This window comes from Mauremys mutica, chromosome 9, assembly GCF_020497125.1.
Source record: "Mauremys mutica isolate MM-2020 ecotype Southern chromosome 9, ASM2049712v1, whole genome shotgun sequence".
NCBI classification, from domain to species: domain Eukaryota; kingdom Metazoa; phylum Chordata; order Testudines; family Geoemydidae; genus Mauremys; species Mauremys mutica.
The window spans coordinates 49693402-49717544 of record NC_059080.1 but is presented as its reverse complement, the minus strand read 5'-3'; the positions used below and the strand labels follow the sequence as shown (position 1 = coordinate 49717544).

The following is a 24143-nucleotide window of genomic DNA, read 5'->3' as shown; positions in this document are numbered from 1 at the left end:
TGATAACAAGCCTCATTAGATCCTCTCCAGTAACCTAGATACTGTCCATTGGGGGAGACAGGTGAGACTGCCCTTGTACTGGGAGACAACTCATTGCTTTTGCATCACATCACTTCATTTCTCTCAGGTAAGTGGAGAAGGAAAGCATTCACTGGGATTTGATATAACTGTGGGCTACTTGAGAAGGATGATTTAGGGACCGAATGCATCTGCTCTGAGTGATGACGATGATGATGATTTATTTGTATTACTGTAGCACTTAGGTGTAACATCAATGGAAGGTTACAGGGAGTGGAGAGTTTCTCTGGGGTTCCCAATCTGGGACTGATTCCCAAGCCTTGGGCATCTGTGCTTGTTGGTTTGTGATTGTTGGTGTAGAACAGGGGTAGGCAACCTATGGCACATGTGCCAAAGGCAGCACGCGAGCTGGTTTTCAGTGGCACTTACACTGCTCAGGTCCTGGCCACCAGTCCGGGGGGCTCTGCATTTTAATTTAATTTTAAATGAAGCTTCTTAAACATTTAAAAAACCTTATTTACTTTACATACAACAATAGTTTAGTTATATATTATAGACGTATAGAAAGAGACCTTCTAAAAATGTTAAAATGTATGACTGGCACATGAAACCTTAAATCAGAGTGAATAAATGAAGACTCGGCACAGCACTTCTAAAAGGTTGCCGACTCCTGGTGTAGAATCTTTCTCCCTTGTGGATTTCATCTCCTCTAGTGACCCAACAGTGGCTTGTCATGTATGAGATCAGCTGACACAGAACCTGTTTGCAGCTTGAGGGGAAAGGTTAATCAAAGCAGTTAAACTTCTGCTGGGAAAGAGATTGATGCCATTTCCAAAGCATCCCGAGGGATGTCCCTTTGTACAAGAAATGGGGAGGTTGTAGTGGTCATTGCCTTCCATCATGTGTAACTGCCAGTGTGCAATGAGCCTGTGGGCTCAATCCAATTCCTAGCAGGTGGTGCCCACATCACACTTGGCCCTGAAGAGCAGCTTCTTTGGAAGGCTAAGCAACAACTGGATGTTTATCACTTGTACTGTGGTAGTGCCTAGAGACTCCAACTGAGAGCTGGACCCTATTGTGCTAGGTGCTGTTCAAACACATAGTGCCTGCCCCAAAGAGGGGGGGCGGGGAGGATAGCTCAGTGGTTTGAGCATTGGCCTGCTAAACCCAGGGTTGTGAGTTCACTCCTTGAGGGGGCTATTTATGGATCTGGGGCAAAAATCTGGCTGGGGATTGGTCCTGCTTTGAGCAGGGGGTTGGACTAGATGACCTCCTGAGGTCCCTTCCAAACCCATGATTCTATGATAATCAAAATAGGCAAAACAACAGATTCTGCAGAAACAGAGGCACACAAGGGGACATGAATTCCTGAAGAGGGTATAGCAGAGCAGAGGCAAAAATCACACTGGACCTCCCAACGCTCAGTCTAGCACCCTCTCCAAGTCCATCAATGTCAGTGAATTTACATTAGCAAAGGGTTGAGAGCAGAGCATCCCAAGCAATAGTGCACAAATCTTAGAATGTGCAAATTATATTGTTGCTCTAGAGTGTTCCTGGCACTTGATTAGCTTATCACTAGTCAGTTGCACTGGCTGGCTTTTGCACTGTATGGGCTTCAGATATTAAGCTTCCTTAGAACATGAAATAGCTGGGCTAAGAGAATTCTCAGTAAGTGGCAGCTTGATGGGTTACATGTCCACTTCCTTCTGGTTTAGTTCTGGCAGGATGTCCACTTCAGCTCTTGCAAAATTGATGTGTTCCACCCTGATGCTGAGGTTTTTCAGGACTTCAGAGGTGTACAAGGGGTTGTTGGGTAATTATTTCGACTTTCACTTCTGAAATTTCACTTCACCAGTTCCAGTTCAGTCTATTTTTTTGAAGCAAAATTATTTTAAATTATTGCTTTACTGTGATTGCACAATAAATGCCATAGAATCCAGATGCGTCAAATACATTAGTTAAATAGTAACTACACAGTTCAGGCATGATACTATAAAAAGCACTGGAAATCTGTTTAACCCAAATGGGCATATGCTGATGTGAGTTAATTGAATGTCTCAACAAGACTGAATTTCATTTGCTGCAGCTGTTGTCTGCAAAACTTCTAGCCACAGTTAAAAATCACTGCATGTTGTAAGTATGCTGCCACTTTATTTGCACCAAAAAATGCTCAGAAGTTAACTTTATCTGACTATAATACCCCCAAAATGCAGTGTTGCATTGACCCTTTATAATTTGTAGTACCTTGTTATACAAAGTAAAGTGAATCTAGATTGATAGTACCCAATTTCAAAATAACACTGTGCTACTCTTACTAAATGATGACTAATTGTTTAGTAATTAAGCAATTCACAAAGAAGACACTAAAAGCTTGGGAAAAGGTTATTTGAGATACTGATCCACCCACACAACTATTGCCGATAGACAGGAACCCTCATTTTCTACTGATGTAGAGCCAAGTTTTGGTCTTTGATCTATAAGTTTAAACATAGGTGGCATGTGAAACGCCAGCTGGGGTTGGCTAGCCCCTAGCCCTGCCCCTTCCACCTGAGGCCCTGCCCTTTCTGCGCCTTCCCCACACCAGAGCCCAAACCACCATGGCTGCCCCCTCTCATCTCCCCGCCCCCCCAGGCTAGCACCACCAGCCCCAGAGTGCCAGGAGGATGGGCAGCGCGGCCCCAGCCCCAGAGCACCGAGAGGGCAGGCATCTCAGCCCCAGCCTGAGCCAGGACCACTGCACAGGGACAGAGCCACGCAGAGTGGGAAGCAAGAGAGGGAGGGCCTGAGGCCAGAGAGTGGGCAGGGCCAGGCCTGGCTGTTTGGGGAGGCACAGCTTCCCCCAGCCTATGGTACCCACCACCCATGAGTTTAAACAGAAGAAACTCTATTGAAATGAATAATTATTCCAAATGTATTCTGGTGTAACTGGGTGGAATTTGGCCTGAGGATTTTAGGAAGATGTGGCTAGGAGAGGAATTTGTGTAAAATGATGTATCTGAAAAAAAAAACCACTAAATATCCCGTGCACAGGATAGAAAGAGATATAAACTGGAAACCCCACCACTTTCCCAAAAGCTCCAGTTTAGACTGTATATGCTGGTGTGAAAACTTGTCCCTTAGACTAAATCTGGCCAGTGAGCTTCAAAACTCTCAGTAGTCACTGTATCACATTCTAATCTGCCACACCAATGTAAATCCATGGTAACTCAGTTGACTTCAGTAGCATGACTGGATTCATACTAGTGTAAATGAGATTAAAATTGTCAGAATGTTACCAAATGATGTTCACTGCTACTTTGTAAATATATTCCAAGTAAAATTTTGAAGAGACAATGCAAAGGGACATTAAGTGGAGCTGGTCAAAGTATTCAATACAAACAGCTTGGTTAGATTTGCCCCTTCTCTTTTCATATTGACGTTGAACAGATCATGATTTTCTTCTTATTTGTAACTGTTCTTGTACAAACACCTATGGGTTGCTATGACCAGTTTCATAACAAGTTCCTTTGAAACTTGCATCTGAAGAAGTGGGTATTCACCCACGAAAGCTCATGCTGCAAAACGTCTGTTAGTCTATAAGGTGCCACAGGATTCTTTGCTGCTTTTAAAGTTCCTTTGAGTATTCAGTCAGAATTCGCTGTTTGAGCTGTGTGGGTTGTTTGCAAAGTTGCATGGTTTAGTTTTTGGTCTTTGACAGGAGACCCTAATCATTATAAGCAAGGGCGGGAGAGTGGGGCAAGTGTAAAGAGATTGATAAATTGGTAGAAACTGCTCTGGAGAAGATCTTTTGGTTGGACCAACACAGGGATAATAAATAGACTTTAAGACCAGAAGGGACCATCATGATAATCTAGTCTGACCTCCTGCACATTGCAGGCCACAGAGCCTTACCCACCCACTCCTGTAATAGATCCCTAACCTCTAGCTGAGTTACTGAAGTCTTCACATAATGATTTAAAGACTTCAAGTTACAAAGAATTCACCATTTACATTAGTTTAAACCTGCTACCCCATGCTGCAGAGGAAGGCCAATAAAAAACCAGGGTAGTGACTACAGCCCCCAACCGAGATCAGAGCCCCAGCATGCTAGGCACTTTACAAACACATGTAAGAGACCGTCCCTACTCTGGAGATCTTAATGTAAACAGTGAGTTCCTTTTCTGGCCCTCTCTCATCTGTTGTTCTCAAACTGTAAGACATCTGGGGAGACAAACGAAATTTTGACCACAAGGCTGTGGAGATCATGTTTTAAGTTCCTATTTAAGGCGTTTCTCACTCCAGCAAAGCTTGTTGATTTTATTAGAGATACTTACCTTTCTCTGCCTGGGATGTGAGTTTCAAGAGGGGATTATTTAAATATATTCTTGCTTTTTCATAAGCTATGTGGGGTTTTTGTCAAGAAATGGTCTCCCTGATCTGGGACATTACTAAAGTTGCAATCCCACTGCAATATATTTACAAGATCTGTGCAATAGCCCCTGATAGATACAAAGATTTGTTCAGCTGTCTTTATGGATGGCAAAATGTACCCTTTAATTGGTTTGGAAATCCAAGAATCTACCCAGGAGCCAACTTTGGTGCAGATCAATATCTTTCAGTCTTAGCCCCCACTTGAAAGAAAGCCTCCAACTATTCCCAGTGCTGGACAGTAGAATCTGGCCATGCTGGGCTCCTTTCTTAGCTTGCTGTAACAGCAGAAGCTGCTTAAACCCAGGGACTGAGATCCTGGTGATCTAAGTATTATTCTCAACTTTGAATGGCCTTTGGCAATCACTGCACCTTTCTGTGCCTCTATTTCTTCCTCTGTGAAATGGGATGATGGTGCTCACCTCCTTTGTGAAGTGAGCACTCTGGCTGCAAAGTGCGAGGGAAGAGCTAGGTGTTGATTAGTAGCAATCTGGTAGTGTTGACTTATTGCTGTTCTTGGGCAGATGTTTTCATATTTTCATATCCTTTAAAAAGCTGTCTAAATGAGATGTCTCAGTATTGCACCAGAAGGTCACCCCTCTCATCCTAGGGCCAGGTTTTTTAGATTAGTTATGAATTATGTCTCTTTATCCATGGTATCTTTGGCCTGGTCTACACTGGGGTGGGGGGGGGGGGAGGATTGATCTAAGTTATGCAACTTCAGCTACGTGAATAATGTAGCTGAAGTCGACGTACTTAGATCGACTTACCATGGTGTCTTCACTGCGGTGAGTTGACTGCTGCCAGTCCCCCGTCGACTCTGCCTGCGCCTCTCGCCGAGCTGGAATACAGGAGTCAATGGGAGAGCGCTCGGGGGTCGATTTATCGCGTCTAGATTAGATGCGATAAATCGATCCCCGGTAGATCGATTGTTGCCCACCGATCCGGCCAGTTGTGAAGACATACCCTTTGTGTCATGAAAGATGAAGAGGTTTTGCTTTAATGACCAAATATTTTCTCTACTATATTTGGTATGCCCGGTCATAGCTGATAGATTTCAGGAAAGGGCACACTCAATCTAACAGCTTAAATCTCTTGGAGGTTAATTTTTCTCATGATGTGCAGAAAAAGGGCTATTCCTATCCTTGTTAGAGAAATTTTTCAGATGGAAGCTATACACTAGGCTCCAGATTTTTCAAGTGCTCAGAACTCAAGGGCACCAGAACAGGGGGGACCAGGGGACCATGGCCCCATCACTTTTTAAAGTATGAGGGCTATGCCCTCCCACTTTGTACTGGCCGGGAGGGAGGGAGCAGAGAGGAGGAGGAAGGGGGTGGGATCTTGGGGGAAGAGGCGGCACAGGGATGGGGCTTTGGGGGAAGAGACAGTGCAAGGGTGGGGCCTTGGGGGAAGGGGCAGCGGAAGGGTGGGGCCTCATTTCAGGCACTGGTGGCCCCCCCACTTTTAGGGAGCTTCCATTGCCCCTGTCAGAACTCACCATTGGGTTGGATTTTGAGAGCTCACCAAAATAAAGAGGCCAAGTTTTCGAAAGCATTCGATGTCTCCCTTGTTCTCCCTTGTGCCAGCCAGCAGTAGGCCTGAGGATGGAGAGTGGGAACAAAGCGGAAATACGTTGAGTATATACAGCTCTTTATTGTCGATGCTTTACCATAGTTATGGCAATGCTCTTACCCAGGTACATGCAGCTAGAGCAAAACCATCCAGCCCTAGCGAGAAGGCAGACATGACCTTAATAGCAAGCAAAGAGGCAAGTGCCCATGGCTTAAGTACCTAAGTAAGTCTTAGAAATGGCATTTAGATGTCATACAAACCCAGAAGGGGAGTCCTAGCCTCAGCAAAGCTCTGCAGAAGTCATTGGTGCTACGCTTCCTTCTACCAATGAGGATCTGGCCCAGAGCATGTGAAATCCAATCATTCCTTTTCCCCCTCCCCTCTGTGCAGGACTCACTGGCTTGACGACAATGTGCGTAGGGAAGTGCACTCGGATTTTGGGCCCATGCCTCATTGCCTTGGGTGTGCTTTCCATTGCTGCCAACGTGCTCCTCCTCTTCCCCAGCTGGACGTGGAGCTATGTGAAGGAGGGCCACATCACCAAACAGGCTATGCAAGTGCCAGGAGTCTGGGGAGGAGGCATAATTGTAAGTGGTGTGACTCCTTTGCCCTCCTTTCTCTTTCCCTCAGCATGTGTGCACTGTCTTGGACAGAACATTCACCAAAGAAGTCACAGGACCAAGACCTGGACACAGTGTGTCCAGTGGGTAGGGCATGATACCACTGGCCTCCTGGGTGACCTTGGGCAAGCCCATTCCCTGCTCTGTGCCTCCGTTTCCCCACCTGAGAAATGGGGATGTTGGTAAGCTGGGGAAGTGTTGGGCTCCATGCTAGAACCCCTGGCTGACATTCTATGGGCTGTGTTAGACAGCAGGGCAGACTGGATGATCAGGGTGACCCCTTACAGCCTTATGAAAGGCTTCTGGATGTCAGTACATCCCCTTTTTCCTCAGGGCTTTGTATACTGGTGTCTGACACTAACATACTTCTCATACCTACATACTGTGTAGGGCCTGACCTGAAGTCAGCTGAAAGACTCACATCGGCTTTAACAGGCTTTAAAGTCCTAAGGGTAACAGAAAAGAAAATTCAGATAGAAAATCACATATTTACAAACCTCTTGGAACAGTTAACAGATTAAAATAATTAGTCCTTTCCCCCATAATGTCCTTAGTTGGTATAATGACCATTAGCAAGAATCACTTCCATGTCTCATGGGTGGCACATGACCCACCGGCTGGGGGAGGCTAGCCCTCAGCCCCGTCCCTTCTGCCCCAGACACCACCCCTTCTGCCCCTTCTGCCAGATCCCAGAGCCCCACCACCACAGCCACCCGCCCAGGGAGGGCAGACAGTGCCACTGCAGCCCTCCCTCCCAAGCCCTGGAGCGACAGGAGGGTGGGTGGCGCGGTCCCAGCCCCTGGAGCCGGGCTGCCGAGCAGAAGCAGAGGACCTGGGGGCAGAGCATGGGCGAGGCCACGCCTGGCTGTTTGGGGAGGCACAGCCTCCCTCAGCCTATGGTACCCGCAGCCCATGCTGTGTTGCCATTTTGCCCATCTACTTGGTGCTAGTAATTTCTGTATTTGCTAATCCAAACTTCTCCATGCTGCTTTCTAATGAGACCATTTTGGGGCCTAGCCAGGTTCATGGTGACACATCAGGCCACTGAGTGAAATGATCATTATCTTCCAAGAAAGTTGCTCCAGAATCGCCACGCTTTGCTCTGAACCCCGGCAGTGCAATCAGCACCCTGGCAAGAGCTGGGATGGAGCTGGGTAGCCAACAATAGTCTAATAACATATTTGATGATTCTGGGATGTTTTTAAATTAACTTTTCTTATTGTTTGCCCAGCTCGGCTCCTAGATGGCTACTGGTATGTTGTGCTAGTGTCAGTATAATTAACAAAGTCTCCTGTACAATTGTTTGCAATGACTCCTTGGCTGGTTTTAAACAGTAATAATACTATTTTGCTGTTAGAGGAAAATCACTTTATGTGGCCTCATTGATGTCTTTGGCAAAATTTCCATAGACTTCAGTGAGTCCAGGGTTCCACCTTGTATCGCCGGCTGCTCTAAAGGCATGTGTTATGTTCATAACTGAGGCACATAGACATTAAGTGATTTTGTCATTGACAAAGCCCTGGTAATAGAACTCAGGTGTCTGTAATCCCAGTTCTATTTCACTGGGAATTCATCTTGCATTTTGCATACACCAATTTGTTATGGTTTATTTGTATTACTGTAGCTCCTAGGAGCCTTAGTTACAGCCCAGGACTAGGCGCAGGGCTCTGTACAAACACAGAATAAAGAGCTGGTGGTGGATAACGGCTTTTAAATGCTGGTCCTTCTGACATTTCTAATTTTCTATATGCAGCAAAACATTTATTATAAAAGCAAAGCACACGGGCATAACCAGCCACCTAGAAGTTGCAGACAGATATTAGATAAACGTGGTACAGCCTATTGCCAGGGTTCTAACTTTAGCCCTAATTCCACAAGGAGCACAGCACCTTCCAGAACCTCCATGAATGACTTCAATGGTGCTCTGCTTAGGTATGAGGATCTGTCCACAGATCTCGTTGCAGGATTTGGGGTCTTTAAGACTGGGATGAAGGGTAGTTCATAAAAGTTCCATGCTGAATAAGGGAAGGAACTCACTGCCAGATCTTGGTACCAGCAGACTGGATTGTACCATTCATCCTGAATCGTTTTCTGCTCTCTCAGGTTCTTCTGGCCGCAACTCAGATCACGGCTGTTGGGTGGCGCTGTGGCCGTTCCTCCGACTGTGGAACTTGCCGGAATGTAAGACAGAGATTCCTTTGACATGTGGAAAATGTTCTTATTTTAGCTGCAGAACCAGACTCCAGACCAGTGGTTTCCCCAGGAATTGAAATTAGGGGGGGGTGTTCGAATTTACAGGGGGAGGTGTCAGGACCAATGAGATATATATACAAGAGATATGAATAAAGTAAATTTGCATTATCCTAACAAAACATTTAACATAAGGATAATGCAAGTTACACCAAAACATATAACAGGCCTAGATTTCTAAAATCATAATTTTTTTTAAAAAATGTATTTAATTTAAATTGACTTTTGAAAAGTAAGCCATCATGGGATAAGAGGGCAGTCCTCTCATGAATCAGTAACTGGTTAAAAGATGAGAAACAAAGGGTAGGAATAAATTATCAGTTTTCAGAATGGAGAGAGATAAATAGTGGTATCCCAGAGGGGTCGGTACTGGGACCATTACTGTTAAACATACTCATAAATGATCTGAAAAAATGGGTAAACAGTGAGGTGGCAAAATCTGCAGATGATACAAAACTACTCAAGATAGTGAAGTCCCAGGCACACTGCAAAGTGCTACAAAGAGATCTCACAAAACTGGGTGACTGAGCAACAAAAATGGCAGATGAAATTCAATGTTGATAAATGCAAAGTAATGCACATTGGAAAACAATCTCAACTATACATACAAAATGAAGGAGTCTGAATTAGCTGTTCCCACTCAAGAAAGAGATCTTGGAGTCATTGTGGATAGCTCTCTGAAAACATCCACTCAATGTGCAGCGGCAGTCAATGATTCCCAACATTCTGTTTGCTTTTTAAAAAAGAACAGGAGTACTTGTGGCACCTTAGAGACTAACAAATTTATCTGAGCATAAGCTTTTGTGGGCTCCAGCCCACTTCATCGGATGTAGCCCATGAAAGCTTATGCTCAAATAAATTTGTTAGTCTCTAAGGTGCTACAAGTACTCCTGTTCTTTTTGCGGATACAGACTAACACGGCTGCTACTCTGAAACCTTTGCTTTTTTAAGAAGGGGATAGATAATAAGACAGAAAATATCATATTGCCTCTATATAAATCCATGGTATGTGTACACCTTGAATACTGTGAGCAGATCTGGTCACCCATCCCAAAAAAGATATATTGGAAATGGAAAAGGTACAGAGATGGGCAACTAAAATGATAAGGGGTATGAAACAGGAGGAGAAATTAAAGTGACTGGGAATTTTCAACTTAGAAAAGAGACGACTAAGGGGGGATATGATAGAGGTCTATAAAATCTTGACTGGTGTGAAGAAAGTGAATAAGGAAATGTTATTTAATCCTTCACATAACACAAGAACTAGAAGTCACCCAATGAAATTAATAGGCAGCAGGTTTTAAAAAAACAAAAGGAAGTACTTCTTCACACAACATAAAGTCAACCCATGGAACTCTTTGCCAAGGGATGCTGTGAAGACTAAAACTATAACAGAATTAAAAAAAGAGCTAGATAAATTCCTGGAGAATAGGTCCATCAGTGGCTATTAGCCAGGATGGGAGGGATGCAACACCATGCTCTGAGTGTCCCTAGCCTGTTTGCCAGAAGCTGGGAGTGGGCAACAGGGGATGGAGCACTTGATGATTACCTGTTCTGTTCATTCCCTCTGAAGCACCTGGCCTTGACCACTGTCGGAAGACAGGATACTGGGCTATATGAACCATTGGTCTGACCCAGTATGGCCATTCTTATGTAAAATTAATTATAATAATAAAAATGTTTAGTACAGAAACTCCCCAACATAATGACCTCTCAAGATAGAAACAATGTGAGATAACAACCTTGGCAAATAATGCATTTTAAAAATCTTGGCCTACTAGGAAACATATTTATATATATTTATATATATATTTCCATTCCCAGTCACAAATCTAGCATTCTAGAACAAAGTCACTAAAATATAGTTCAAAAAACGTTTATTTAACGTGCCCCTCACTTTTCCCTCCAGCGCACTCCACTCACCGGTGTTGTCCTTGGTCAGTGGAGACTCAGCGTTCAGAGGTGCTTTCATGTGAGTACACCTCTCAGGTGGGGGGCAAGAAGGCACCTTGCTCGTTCCTCCAGCTGCTCACTGTTCGCTCTGGCCACGGCTGTTCATTGTGCTACTATTCACTCCACCACTCTGTTGCCAATGGCCCTGCGCAGTCACCTTCTGCTGCCACCTGCCACTGTGACCTCTGCGAGTTGGTCTCTTGAGCTTCCACCAGCTCTCAGTGATTTCAGCTGAGCTCTCAGTGGGGGAACCTCGCTGCTAGTGTGGTCTGGGCTGTGTCTTACACAAAAACACTGTCCCCACAGGAACACTGTCCCCACAGCAGGACTAAGTATTTAGACTTGATTATCAGTGATTTCAGCTGCAGTGGTCACTTAACAGAACAAAAGACTATCTATGGAGCCTAATCAGCTGTCTTTAAACAGTGGAGAGGGACAGGTCCTCACCCTCTCTTTTGATGCCCTCAATCAGCACAGGCTAAGTACTGTTCTACTGCCCTTTACTCATACAATAATAAAAACATTTCATTCTCAACCCCTCACCCCCTGCATTCAAGTGATTTGTAACCCAACCCCAGCCAAAATCTATCACTTGGGCAACACAACTCTGTTTGCTGGATACCTAGGTAGATTAGGTGTGAATGTAAATACAATCTGGTCCTGAAGCCTTTCGCCCCAGCTCATCATTAGCTGTCAGGGAGAGCTCATTTAAACTTTGCTTAAATCATCATTTGAAATTATTAGGTTGGCCAACATCACCGAAATGAATGCATTGACATTGCCATAAAAAACAACAGCTCTATAAGGAAGTTAGTCTATGTTCACACTTTTCAAATATATTATACTTTCAGATACACGTATTTTTTATCATACACTGTATATGCTTTTAAAGTGTTTATTAATGTTTCAATTTCAATTCAAATTTCCAAACAGTCACTAAATCGGCATGTTTCAGAGTAGCAGCCCTGTTAGTCTGTATCCGCAAAAAGAACAGGAGTACTTGTGGCACTTTAGAGACTAACAAATGTAGTTGAGCATAACCTTTTGTGGGCCCACTTCATCGGAGGCATAGAATGGAATTTATAGTGAGGAGATATATATACATACAGAGAACATGAAAAAGTGGGAGTTGTCCAACCAACTCTAAGAGGCTAATTAATTAAGATGCGCTATTGTCAGCAGGAGAAAAAAAACTTTTGCAGTGATAATCAAGATAGCCCATTTAAGACAGTTTGACAAGAAGGTGTGAGGATACTTAACATGGGGCAATAGATTCAATGTGTGTAATGGCTCAGCCATTCCCAGTCTCTATTTAAGCCTAAATTGATTGTATCTAGTTTGCATATTAATTCAAGTTCAGCAGTTTCTAGTTGGAGTCTGTTTTTGAAGCTTTTCTGTTGCAAAATTGCCACCTTTAAATCTGTTACTGAATGGCCAGAGAGGTTGAAGTGTTCTCCTACTGTTTTTTGAATGTTATGATTCCTGATGTCAGGTTTGTGTCCATTTATTCTTTTGCGTAGACTCTCTGGTTTGGCCAATGTACATGGCAGAGTGGCATTGTTGGCACATGATGGCATATATCACATTGGTAGATGTGCAGGTGAACGAGCCCCTGATGGCGTGGCTGATGTGATTAGGTCCTATTATGGTGTCACTTGAATAGATATGTGTACAGAGTTGGCATTGGGCTTTGTTGCAAGATAGGTTCCTAGGTTAGTGTTTTTGTTCTGTAGTGAGTATTTGCTTCAGGTTGGGGGGCTGTCTGTAAGCGAGGACTGGTCTGTCTCCCAAGATCTGTGAGAGTGCGGGATCATCTTTCAGGATAGGTTGTAGATCTTTGAGGATGCACTGGAGAGGTTTTAGTTGGGGGATGAAGGTGACGGCCAGTGGCATTCTGTTATTTTCTATGTTGGGCCTGTCTTGTAGTAGGTGACTTCTGGGTACTCTTCTGGCTCTGTCAATCTGTTTTTTCACTTCAGCAGGTGGGTATTGTAGTTTTAAGAATGCTTGATAGAGATCTTGTAGGTGTTTATCTCTGTCTGAGGGATTGGAACAAATGTGGTTGTATCTTAGAGCTCGGCTATAGACAATGGATCGTGTGATGTGATCTGGATGAAAGCTGGAGGCATGTAGATAAGTATAGAGGTCAGTAGGTTTCCGGTATAGGGTGGTGTTTATGTGACTATCCCTTATTTGCACTGTAGTGTCTAGGAAGTGGATCTCTTGTGTAGACTGGTCCAGGCTGAAGTTGATAGTGGGATGGAAATTGTTGAAATCATGGTGGAATTCCTCAAGGGCTTCTTTTCCATGGGTCCAGATGATGAAGATGTCATCAATGTAGCGCAAGTAGAGTAGGGGCGTTAGGGGACGAGAGCTAAGAAAGCGTTGTTCTAAATCAGCCATAAAAATGTTGGCATACTTTGGGGCCATGTGGGTACCCATAGCAGTGCCACTGACTTGAAGGTATATATTGTCCACAAATGTGAAATAGTTGTGGGTGAGGAAAAAGTCGCAAAGTTCAGCCACCAGGTTTGGCATGTAACTAGTTCACAAAACTGGGGGGGTATTGGGGAAATTCAGGGGGGGGTGTAGGGAAATCACTGCTCCAGACCCACAGTTCCGGAGTTAACAGGCCTCACCCCTCTGTCACCAGGCCCCCATATTTAACAGTGCTGTGTTAGCATAGCCCTGGAAGGGAATGAGACGTTTTGCAGACAAGTAGAAAGAAAAATTCCTTGGTTTATGTTCCAAACAGGCCATTGTTTAGATGGGGAGTGAGACAGCTCAATAAGCAGCAATTATGTGACAAAGAGAGGAAGGGTGATCCAGTGATTAGAGCACTAGCCTGGAACTTGAAAGTCCTGGGTTCAGCTGCTTGCTCCGCCCTGGACTCCCTGTAGGGTTGCCAGGTATCTGGTTTTTGACTGGAACACCTGGTCGAAATGGGACCCTGACGGCTCCGGTCAGCACCACTGACCAGGCTGTTAAAAGTCTGGTCGGCGGTGCAGCAGGGCTAAGAAAGGCTCCCTGCCTGCCATGGCTCTATGCGGCTTCTGGAAACAACATCATGTCCCTCCTCTGGCTCTTACACATAGGGGCAGCCAGGGGGCTCCGCATGCTGCACCCACCCCAAGTGCCAGCTCTACAGCTCCCATTGGCTGGGAAATGTGGCCAATGGGAACTGCGGGGGTGGCACCTGTGGACGAGGCAGCACGCAGAGCCTCCTGGTTGTGCCTCTGCCAAGGAGCTTGAGAAGGGACAAGACGCTGCTTCCAGGAGCTGCTTGAGTTAAGCGCCGCCCAGAGCCTGCACAGCTGACCCCCTCCCATGCCCAACCCCCCTGCCCCAGCCCTGATCCCCCTCCTGCCATCTTAACTCCTCAATCCCAGCCCAGAGCACCCTCCTACACCCCAAACCCCTCATCCCTGACCCCACACCAGAGCCTGCACCCCCAGCCAGAGCCCTCACCCCCCCCCATACCCCAACCCGTTGCCCCATCCTGGAGCCCCATCCCGTACCCTGAACCCCTCAATTCTGGCCCCACCCTGGAACCCACATCCCCAGCACAGAGCCTGTTCCCCCTCCCACACACCAACCCCCTTCCTAGAGCCCCTTCCCATACTGCAAACCTCTCGGCTCCACCCCACAGCCCAGAGCCCCCTCGTGAACCCCAAACCCCTCATCCCTGGCTGAACCCCAAAGCCCACACCCCCAGCCACAGCCCTCAACCCCTTCTGCACCCCAATCCCCTGAGCCAGCCCAGTGAAAATGAATGAGTGAGTGAGTGAGGATGGGGAGAGTGAGTGACAGAGGGAGGGGGGATGAGTAAACGGGGCGGGGCCTCGGAGAAGGGGCGGGACAGGGGCGGGGCCTCGGATAAGGGGTGGGGCAGGGGGCAGGGCAAGGATGTTCAGTGTTGTGGGAGTAGAAAGTTGTCAACCCTAACTCCCTGTCAGGCCCATCAAGGGAAATTTGGGGCCCCGTACACCATGTTTTCTGAGGCCCCACCCCCTCCCATTTCACATCAGTTACAGGCATTTTGGGGGGTTCCCTCTTGTCAGCCCTGCTTCTTGTGTGAGCTTGGATAAATCGCTGAATGCCTCTGGGCCGCCATTCCTCCTCTGTGAACTGGGGATCACCCCGGCCTCACAGGGGCATTGAGGCTAAAACCATTGCAGCGTGTGGGGGGCTCAGCTACTCCAGTAATGGGGGCCAGATCCAGGGCTGCCCAGAGGGGGGGGCAAGTGGGGCAATTTGCCCCGGGCTCCGCAGGGGCCCACAAGAGAACAGCTGAGGCTCCCGCCCCGGCCCCCTCTCGACCCCACCTCTGCCCCTCACCCAGAGCCTTAGCGCATCCAGGAGCATCCCTGAACAGCTGCAGTATGGCTCCGGTGGGGCCCCTGAGCTCCTCCCCGCTCAGAACCGCGTAGTAAGGGGGTGAGGCTGCGAGCTCCAGGCCGAGCAGAGGAAGCTCAGGCCCCACTGGAGCTCGCAGCCCCGCCTCCTTACCATGCGGCTCAGGGATGCTCCTGGATGCGCTGAGGCTCCCTGAGAGGGGGGAGCCGGGGGTAAGAGGCCAGGGAGGTGGATAAGGGGCAGGGAGTCCTGGGGAAAGTCAGGGGACAGGGAGGGGGCAGAGGTGGGGGGGACAGGGAATGGGGGGGTTGTATCGTGGGCGTTCTGGGGGTCTGTCAGGACTCAGTGGGGGTGTGTGGCTAGGGGTCGGGGCAGTCAGGAGACAGGGAGCAGGGGTGGGGTCCCGGGTTGGTGGTTGGGGGCGGGTCTCTGGAGGACAGTGAGGGGGCAAGGAGCAGGATGGGTCAGAGATTCTGAGGGGGGCGGGCAGTTGGGGGACAGGAAGTGGGTGGGGGTCAGATAGGGGGCAGGGCCAGGCTGTTTGGGAGGCACAGCCTTCCCTACCCTAAAGCTCATTCAGCAGTTTGAGGCTTGCAGAAGAGCCAAGCTGTTAGGTTTTCCATTAGGGCTAACATCCCTTTCACTTCTCAAATGCCAAATTATAGTCTATATTTAATTTCAGTGCCATAGGGAGATTCATGTCAGGTGAGGGTAGCTTCATTTAAAATTAGCCACTGGGAGAGGGATCACATGAGAAGAGCAATATCCTACACCATTTAGCTCCTTCCCAACCCTACCAAGGGAGACCCCCCCCTTCCCTGCATTCCCTGAGGCTCCAGAGGGGTTAATTCAGTGGTTCTCAAACTTTTGTCCTGGTGACCCCTTTCACATAGCAAACCGCTGAGTGCAATCCCTCCCCCTTATAAATTGAAAACACATTTTAATATATTTAACACTATTATAAAGGCTGGAGGCAAAGCGGAGTTTGAGATGGAGGCTGACAGCTTGCGACCCCCAGTAATAACCTCATGACCCCCTGAGGGGTCCTGACCCCCAGTTTGAGAACCCCTGGGTTAATTTAATTTTAGCACCCTGTGTCCATTCACATGCATGTGCTATTTTGAGCATTTCAGTTTTCACAACATAGGCTCATCCCAGATTCTGGAACAAGCTTAAATGCTCAGTTCGTGGAGTATGTACATAAGCTATACTAAAGACAAACCCACAGTAACCGTCTCCAGTTTGTGAGGGACCCCATGGAGCCAGTCTCTAGGAAACAGATAAATGCATGGAGGTTAAGTCCATTAATGGCTATTAGCCAGGATGGGTAAGGAATGGTGTCCCTAGCCTCTGTTTGTCAGAGGGTGGAGATGGATGGCAGGAGAGAGATCACTTGATCATTACCTGTTAGGTTCACTCCCTCTGGGGCACTTGGCATTGGCCATTGTCGGTAGGCAGGATACTGAGCTGGATGGACCTTTGGTTTGACTCAGTATGGCTGTTCTTATGTTCTAACCTAAATGAACCCAAAGTTATGGAGACAGATATAAGTCAAGGAAGCCATCAGAGTATCAGAAACCTGGAAAAATCTCTGACTGGATGGGCTCAGGTCACAAGCTGAGGTGGTTCAAAAGTTTTGGGTTTTTTTAAAGCAGAACTTTTTTATTGTTTCTTTAAACAATCAAACACAGCAAGCAGCAAATATTTGGACACACTTCTGAAACCCCAAACCATATTCAGGTTTTGGCAGACTAATTTCAGCTTTTCAATTAAAAAGCCACAACAAATTTTGAAGGAAAGCAGACATTGTCCGTGATTTTTTTCTGCTTTTTAAAAACCCCTAGTTTTCGATCCAAAAAGTTTTGATGGAAAATATTTGTCCAACACTTGTAATGAGCTTTAGTGCCTTTTAGCACTAGCTGATGCTGAGAACCAGTGATACCTTGTAAAGAAGTTTTCTCAAAACTGGGTTTATGCTGAGATGCAGAAGGTTTATTTTTCCCAGGGCCGCCCGTGGCGGGGGGAGCAAGTGGGGCAATTTGCCCCAGGCCCCGCAGGGGCCCCCATGAGAATATAGTATTGCAATTTTTTTTATGGAAGGGGCCCCCAAAATTGCTTTGCCCCAGGTCCCCTGAATCCTCTGGGCGGCCCTGGCCAGATTGGTACCACGTCTGGCTGGTCCCAGGGCTTTTTTGCCCTCCCCTTGTGCACCGTGGTGTGAATTGCACAGCACCAGAGACTTGCAGTCAGCGTGTTTGTGTGGGGTAGGGACCACATGCCACCAACCCAGCGATTCACGTTCTGCCTCTATATTTTACTAACAGCCCCGAGCATAGGAGGTTTTGGATGAGAATGATGATGGGCTGCTCGGTAAGCTAAGTCCCTGTTTTGCAAGTCCCCTTTTATCTGCATCTCCGCACCCACCCGGCAGGTTGAGGGTGGTGGGTCTCTAATGGTAAAAAGGTCACAGCCCTTTCTCCGATGCAGATCTGAATGTTATTTTCACAAGAGCTGGAATGTTATTTTCACTGCTCCGACCCCACCTGCTGTTCTGTTAGGCAGGACAAAAAAAAAAAATCCCATGCAAGAGCTTGCGGTTTGCCTCTAGCCTGCAGAAGCAAGGAACCTGCCTTTTTCGGCATTGCAATCCTGATGGGAGTTTCTGATCCTTAGGCCTTTTAAAGGGCCATGCCTGACAATGGCAGGGAAATAGCCAGTGTGCCTGCCCTAAAGGAGCTGGAAGGGTAATGCCCCCTAGCCCTCTCCTAGGGTATCTCATGCAAATCCAGCTCTCCAGGAGAGCATAAAACAGGCTGCCCAGGGCAGCATATGCTCCCATCACAGTAATCTTGCACACTAAGGCCAGGCTTTCAAAAGGAGCCACTGAATTTGGATGCCACCTGGGCCTGATGTTCAGCGGTGCTGAGGACCTGCAGCTCTCCTGACCTCCAGCTGGAGTCATGGGTGCTCAGCACCTCTGCAAAGCCAGCCCACTCAATCAACTGCCACTTTTGCAAATGGCCTTGGTGCCTTGCGTCTGAGTGTGGATGAGCAAGTTGAAGCAGAGGAGGAGAACCACAATGGCAGCCTTGGCTCCTGCCAGCACTTTGTGTTGGATCAAGCCATGGGACTGATGTGATTATTTTCTGAGTGACTTCCTGTGCACATGCACCTAATAATGTGTTGGAAGGGGATTAAGTGCACAGGGTCTTCTGCCTTGTGTATTTTCTTCCAGCATGCAGCAAGCTGCTGATCTGATCTGTCCATGTTTTGCAGCCACGGCACGCAGCTGTAACCAGTGGTGCAAGGTGCAGGGCAGTGGGGGATCAGGATTCATGTTGCAGTTGTAAAGAAGCTCTGGCTAGGAGCCGAGACACAGCGCTCATCTGCAGTGACTCCTTTGGTTGAAGTCACACAATAGCTGCAAGGGTTTTCCAGCTTCTTCCAGCAGTTGTAACTGCAGCATCTGAGGCCATTAGAGTTCATTTGCCCCCTTGGCGGTTTCTTATTGCTGCAGTCTCTGCCAAGGTAGGCCCATCCATGCGGGACTCCTGACATTTGAGGAGAGAAGCATGATCACCTGGAATTACAAGTTCGTTTCTGTGTCTTTTACCCACAGATGTTCCTTTCCATTGTATTGTCGGGGCTGGCGTTGCTGGGATCTACTGCTTGCTTTATCCTTTCGGGTGTGGGCTTGACAAATGGACCCCTCTGTCTATACAATCAGACTGAAGTCCTGCAGTGGGATTACCCTTTCATAAACATGGAAAACCCGGCCTTCCACACCAGGTAGAAGGAGCTTGTGCAATGTCCAGGCAGCAGTAGAGCTAAAATACCCACAAAACTTCATCTCTTCCCTTAATCTAACAATCTCAGGGAAAATGTTAATGATTCAGCATTCAACAGACAGTAACACTGAGAATGAAGTTCTCCTCCTGATGGTAAAACCAGCATTACAGCAAGCTGGCTTGCCGTGAAACAGGGAGTGGAGCAGTCCAGGCTGAATGGCCACTAAAGATGACCTGAAAATGGAGGGATGGGGGGAGGGGACTTATTCCCTCATGGCTTTATAATACATAAAGACAGGTCTGAAAGGTGATTTTAAGGGTGGGAGTTTTTACCTGCTCGTTTTTTCCATTAGAAATTCAGGTCCTGTCTAGCTGGGATGGCTCTGTGGTGGTGCCTGGAGAAACAGTGAAATTATTACATTAACAAGACCCATGAGCTCAAGCTGAGCGGATGTCAGTGTATGGCATCTTTAGCGTTCTCTTCTTTTGCTATTTAACTTCAGTGGCTACTGAACGTTTTGGAGGAAGGAAGTATTTGTTGATGTTTTATAATTCAGACCTAATAGATCACAATACACACATCTGAGACCCCTATGAGGTCCTTCAGAAAAGTCAAGGAAGATCTGATCAGATTCATGTTATTTTTAAAATTACGAAAGTAGCAGGCTGCCTTTATCCATCACAGTGAAGTGAAAAGGGAACACACGCACCCCCCCCACACACTTTTTACACAATCAACTGCATGTCACCCCTTCAGATGTCTTTGTCCTATCACTGTCTCATCAGAGTCTCTTTTTAAGGGCTCAGAATTATTTGTATGACCCATCACTCTGGAATTCAGTCTGCATCGAGCCCCCAAACGTTGTAGCCTGGAACATCTACTTGTTTTCCGTTCTGCTGGTCATCAGTGTGGTCGAAATGGTCCTGGCTTCTCTTCAGGTCATCAATGGCTTCTTTGGATGCCTCTGTGGCTTATGTGAAGGCAAATAGGTAACTTCAATTCCTAATAATTCTCTGTGACTGCTTTTCCTCATCTTCCCTCCCTATGCGAATGGTGCCACCAAAGATTTCAGGCAAAAACTCCTGCAGGCTTTCCCGCATGACCTGAAGGCATCATCCTATTGCTGAGATTTCGCCCAGATGTGATGCACAACAAGGACTTGATCCTGTACAGAGTGGGAGTGGAGTTATGTATCTGTGCAAGGTAAAATGTGGTGGACAGGACAGGAAGTGGAGGACAGTATGAGAGCATGGCTGGCTGACCCCAAGTTACTGCCTTCTACTGGATTGGAGTAAAGGGTTAGGAGTCTATCTATAGACCAGCTGTGTGAGAGGCAGCGATGGGTTGAAATGTAGTGTTCAAAGCTGATGATGGGTCGCATCTGGACTAAGATACACCCTGCAGTGCACCATGCTACACTGGATCAACGGATAGTCTCACTGCAGGCCCACAGTGGTGGTCAGGGCCGGCTCCAGAGCCCAGCGGGGCAAGCACCCGCCTGGGGCGGCCCTTTCCCGGGGGGGCGGCAGGCTGGGCCGGCGGACCTGCCGCAGTCATGCCTGCGGGAGGTCCACCGGAGCCCCGGGACGACCGGACCTGCCGCAGGCATGACTGCGGAGGGGGCGCTCGTCCCGCGGCTCCAGTGGACCTCCCGCAGGCATGACTGCGGCAGCTCAAGCGGAGCCGCCGGACCTGCGAACCGCCCGCAGCTGCGGGAGGTCCAGCCGAGCCGCGCGACCAGCGGACCCTCCGCAGTCATGCCTGCGGGAGGTCCGCTGCTCCCACGGCTCGGGGGCGCCTCCCGGGCATGACTGCTTGGGGCGGCCAAATTTGTAGAGCCGCCCCTGGTGGTGGTGCAGTGTAATGAGGCTCTGGAATGCTCAGATGTAGCCAGTGCTCAGACAGGGCTGAGGCATGCTCCCTTGGCCGCCCTTTCTTCCCACATGGTTAGGTCAATCCCAGCATTAGGAACCCAGTAGCAGAAAAAGAAATCTCCCTGAATATTTCTTCCAGGCAGGGTTTATTTCAGCCAGTGGCAAATGCTAGTGGAGATAGGCAAGACTGTGATGATGGATTCAGCCAGTAGAATATCAGGCCTTGTCTTGATGAGGATTTAAAGGGGTGATCTATTTTAGGTAGGCTTGGAAGGATTCAGTTTTTATCAGTAAATGTTGATTTCACTGTACACACACACACCCCGCACATGCACACACACACGTGCACATACATGCGCACACCGCCTGTGTTTGCACACATAGAGCAATGAAAAAGACATTCCTATCGATCATAATTGAAATTTACAGACAGGCAAAATAAGAAAAATACTGCTTGAAAACATAATAGTTTGATTTAAGGATATTTATTTTATATATTTTGATGTGATAGAGACAGTTTGTTTTAACAGTTTTGAATTTTACCATTTACTGTCATTAAATAATTATAATCTGATAATTTCCCCCATAATTTCCCACAACTATTAACATTTAAATAAATAAAAATTGGGAAAAAATTTAAACTGTCCATAATTTTGCATAACTGTGAAAGTTAAAATAGATATAAATCAGAAAAAAATGCTTTAAAATAAACATTAGCATCCATCAAAATTATAAAAAAAAAATTCTGCCACATTTAATTTTAGTATATGCTGAACTGATCAAGCTAAAACTGGAGGGGAACCTACACTATCATTTGATTTGCTAGAAGCGTTAACTGTGGCTATCTTGAAAAACCTACTTAACACCAATCGAGTGAAGCTAACTCTGCAAACCTGCTATGTTTCCCAGTCATGCCCAGGCCTTACCAGGCAAGAGAGGGAAAGCTGAACAAAAATCCGGATGGTGTTGTAAAACCTTGTCTAAACTGAAGATTTTCAAGCAATCAAACTTCCAATATTTCCCTGGGGCTGCTCCACCGATGCTAGCACTGGTGGGAGGGCTAGTAGGTACTGGCTGCTGCCATTTTCACTGCTGTGCCATCGAGAGCTGTTCTGAGCACATCTGGGAAGCTGCCAGATGTTTAGGTCTAGGAAACAGATCATTTAGAGATGGACTATCCTTGCTCTCCTCCTGCTACAGGTGAGGCTAAAGTGCTATCATCTAATCTGATATGCTGTTTGATTTTGTTGCAGGTTCAGTACACATCAGATTCCTGAGTTGCCTGGATTTTGCTATGCTGAGTAGAGGTGGCATTTACAAAGGGGTGATCATCCCAGAGCTTTGAGCTTCCTGCATCAGCTACACCCGTGCAAATATTAAACCGATCATGGTCTCCTGGGTAGCCATATTAGCTCATCACTACAAGGACATTTAATACACACTAGAATCACTGCCACCATTTTATTCCGGGGTGGCAGCTAGAGCTGGATATCAGACTTATGCTTTTGTGTTATGGAGCTACAATGTAGTTTCTGTATGAACACATTGTACTGAATTGATGGGGCCATTATATGAATACCCTCTGATTTCTACAGGAGCAAACCCAGGGGGAAGCGGAAATAATCCATGCTAGCTGTTTACCTTTGTCTGGTAATGGTGTGATGTTCCTTAGCACCAGATTCAGGAAATGCATAGACCTTTTGTCAAGGGAAGAACACTGTGCAAGCCTGGGGCACTAGACACGACAGATTCTGCACGTGCAACGGATCGCTTTGAAGAACAAATGAATCCCGAGTCATCAGATCTGGATTTTCCCACCCTGTGGTTTCGTCTGTGCTGAGGCAATGCCTCTGGATAGTAGCTTGAAACTGGCCTGTTGGAGGGCTGCTGATTAACAGAGAGATTATGGATGGACCCTGTGACCCTTAAGATGACATTTTTGCTAAGGACAAAGAGAGGGAAGGGGGCATCAGTTGGGACCAATAACCTTTCAGACCTTTATTCATCATAACAAAGCAAAATAGCCACAAGCCCCATTTTTTCTGTTTGCACAACCCATATGACTGTAGCCCATGTAGCGATATTTATCGTGACATTAGTCCAAAATGTGGTTTATTTTTTCACTGTCTTTTAATTTATTAATTTATCTAATAAATCTGCTTTTAGACAAACTGAGTTGGAGCCTTCTGGATGCTTCCATTGGGTTTGATCATTGTTTGGCATCTCTGAAGAGTGAGAAACCAATTCCTGGGCTCTGGGTCATGCTCAATGTTCCCTCTATTTTTTTCCATCCATGTGCTGAATCCAGTAGAAATAAAACACCTAGATATAACATATATTTCTTAAAAAATTACCATAGGGATAATTACTCCAGCCAGGACAGGTTAGGCATTTTAGAACTCACTATTCAAAGAATTAAAATTAAGTGTAATAGAGAAATAAAAATTATGAAATGCATAGACCAGCCAAAAAACAAAAATAACACACTTTGAAAGACTAAAATTACAGAGAATATATGTGCATTGCAGGAAGTACCAAGAAGTAACAACAATATTACAAGTATGTGTTGGGAGCTGGGAGTGTGAAAGACTGTGTGTGTGTGTGAGACACAGAGACAGTGTGTGTGAGAAACACAGAGTGTGTGTGTGTGTGTGTGTGAGAGAGAGAGATAGTGTGTGTGCTGGCTGCTGAGGAAGTTTCTGAAAGATGCTGTGTGCTGTCTCTTTAAGGCACTCACTGAAAGCTCTCCTGCTCCTGAGCCCTGTCCCCTCTGTCCTGCTCTGCAGAGATGGGGTACATGGGCAGGAGGGTTGGGGTGTTTGTGAGAGAGAGAGAGAGAGAGAGAGAGAGAGAGATGGCTGCTAGGGAAGTCTCTGAGAGACCGTTCACTGTCTCTTTAAGGCACTCACTCGCTCACTCACCTGGAAGGCTCATTCAAACCTGAGACCACAGCAGCTCTCTCCCACTCAGAGTCCTGAGCCAGGCTGTCCCCTCTCCCCTGCTCTGTGGAGATGGGGTACAGGGATGGGGGAAGGGAGACACCCTGACATCAGTACCCCACTCTCCTGCCCCTTCTGCACAGGCAGCAGGAGGGTCCTGGGAGCAGTCGCAGGTGCAACGTGGCTGCAAAGTAGCGGGGGGAGGGGCACCTGAACACATGCTGCCAGATGTGCACAGCTCTGCTAATTAAGTGCGTGGCACTTGAATCACTCCTGGGTGGCCGCCCGACCGCACAGCTTAGAGGGCACCCAGGTCAGGACTGAGGTATGCTTTCTCCAAAGGCATAGTGAATAAAGTCATCCCT

The 24143-nt window shown here is 46.9% G+C and overlaps 1 protein-coding gene across 1 annotated transcript; it reads left to right on the top strand.

Moving 5' to 3' along the window:
• Positions 1-22954, top strand: TM4SF19 (transmembrane 4 L six family member 19). The gene is made up of 6 exons (XM_045031219.1): positions 1-127; positions 6388-6584; positions 8721-8798; positions 18796-18965; positions 19765-19954; positions 22093-22954. The coding sequence occupies exons 2-5, from the start codon at positions 6408-6410 to the stop codon at positions 19952-19954; spliced, it is 615 nt and encodes a 204-aa protein (XP_044887154.1). The 5' UTR covers positions 1-127; positions 6388-6407; the 3' UTR covers positions 22093-22954.
• The last annotated feature ends 1189 nt before the right edge of the window (positions 22955-24143 follow it).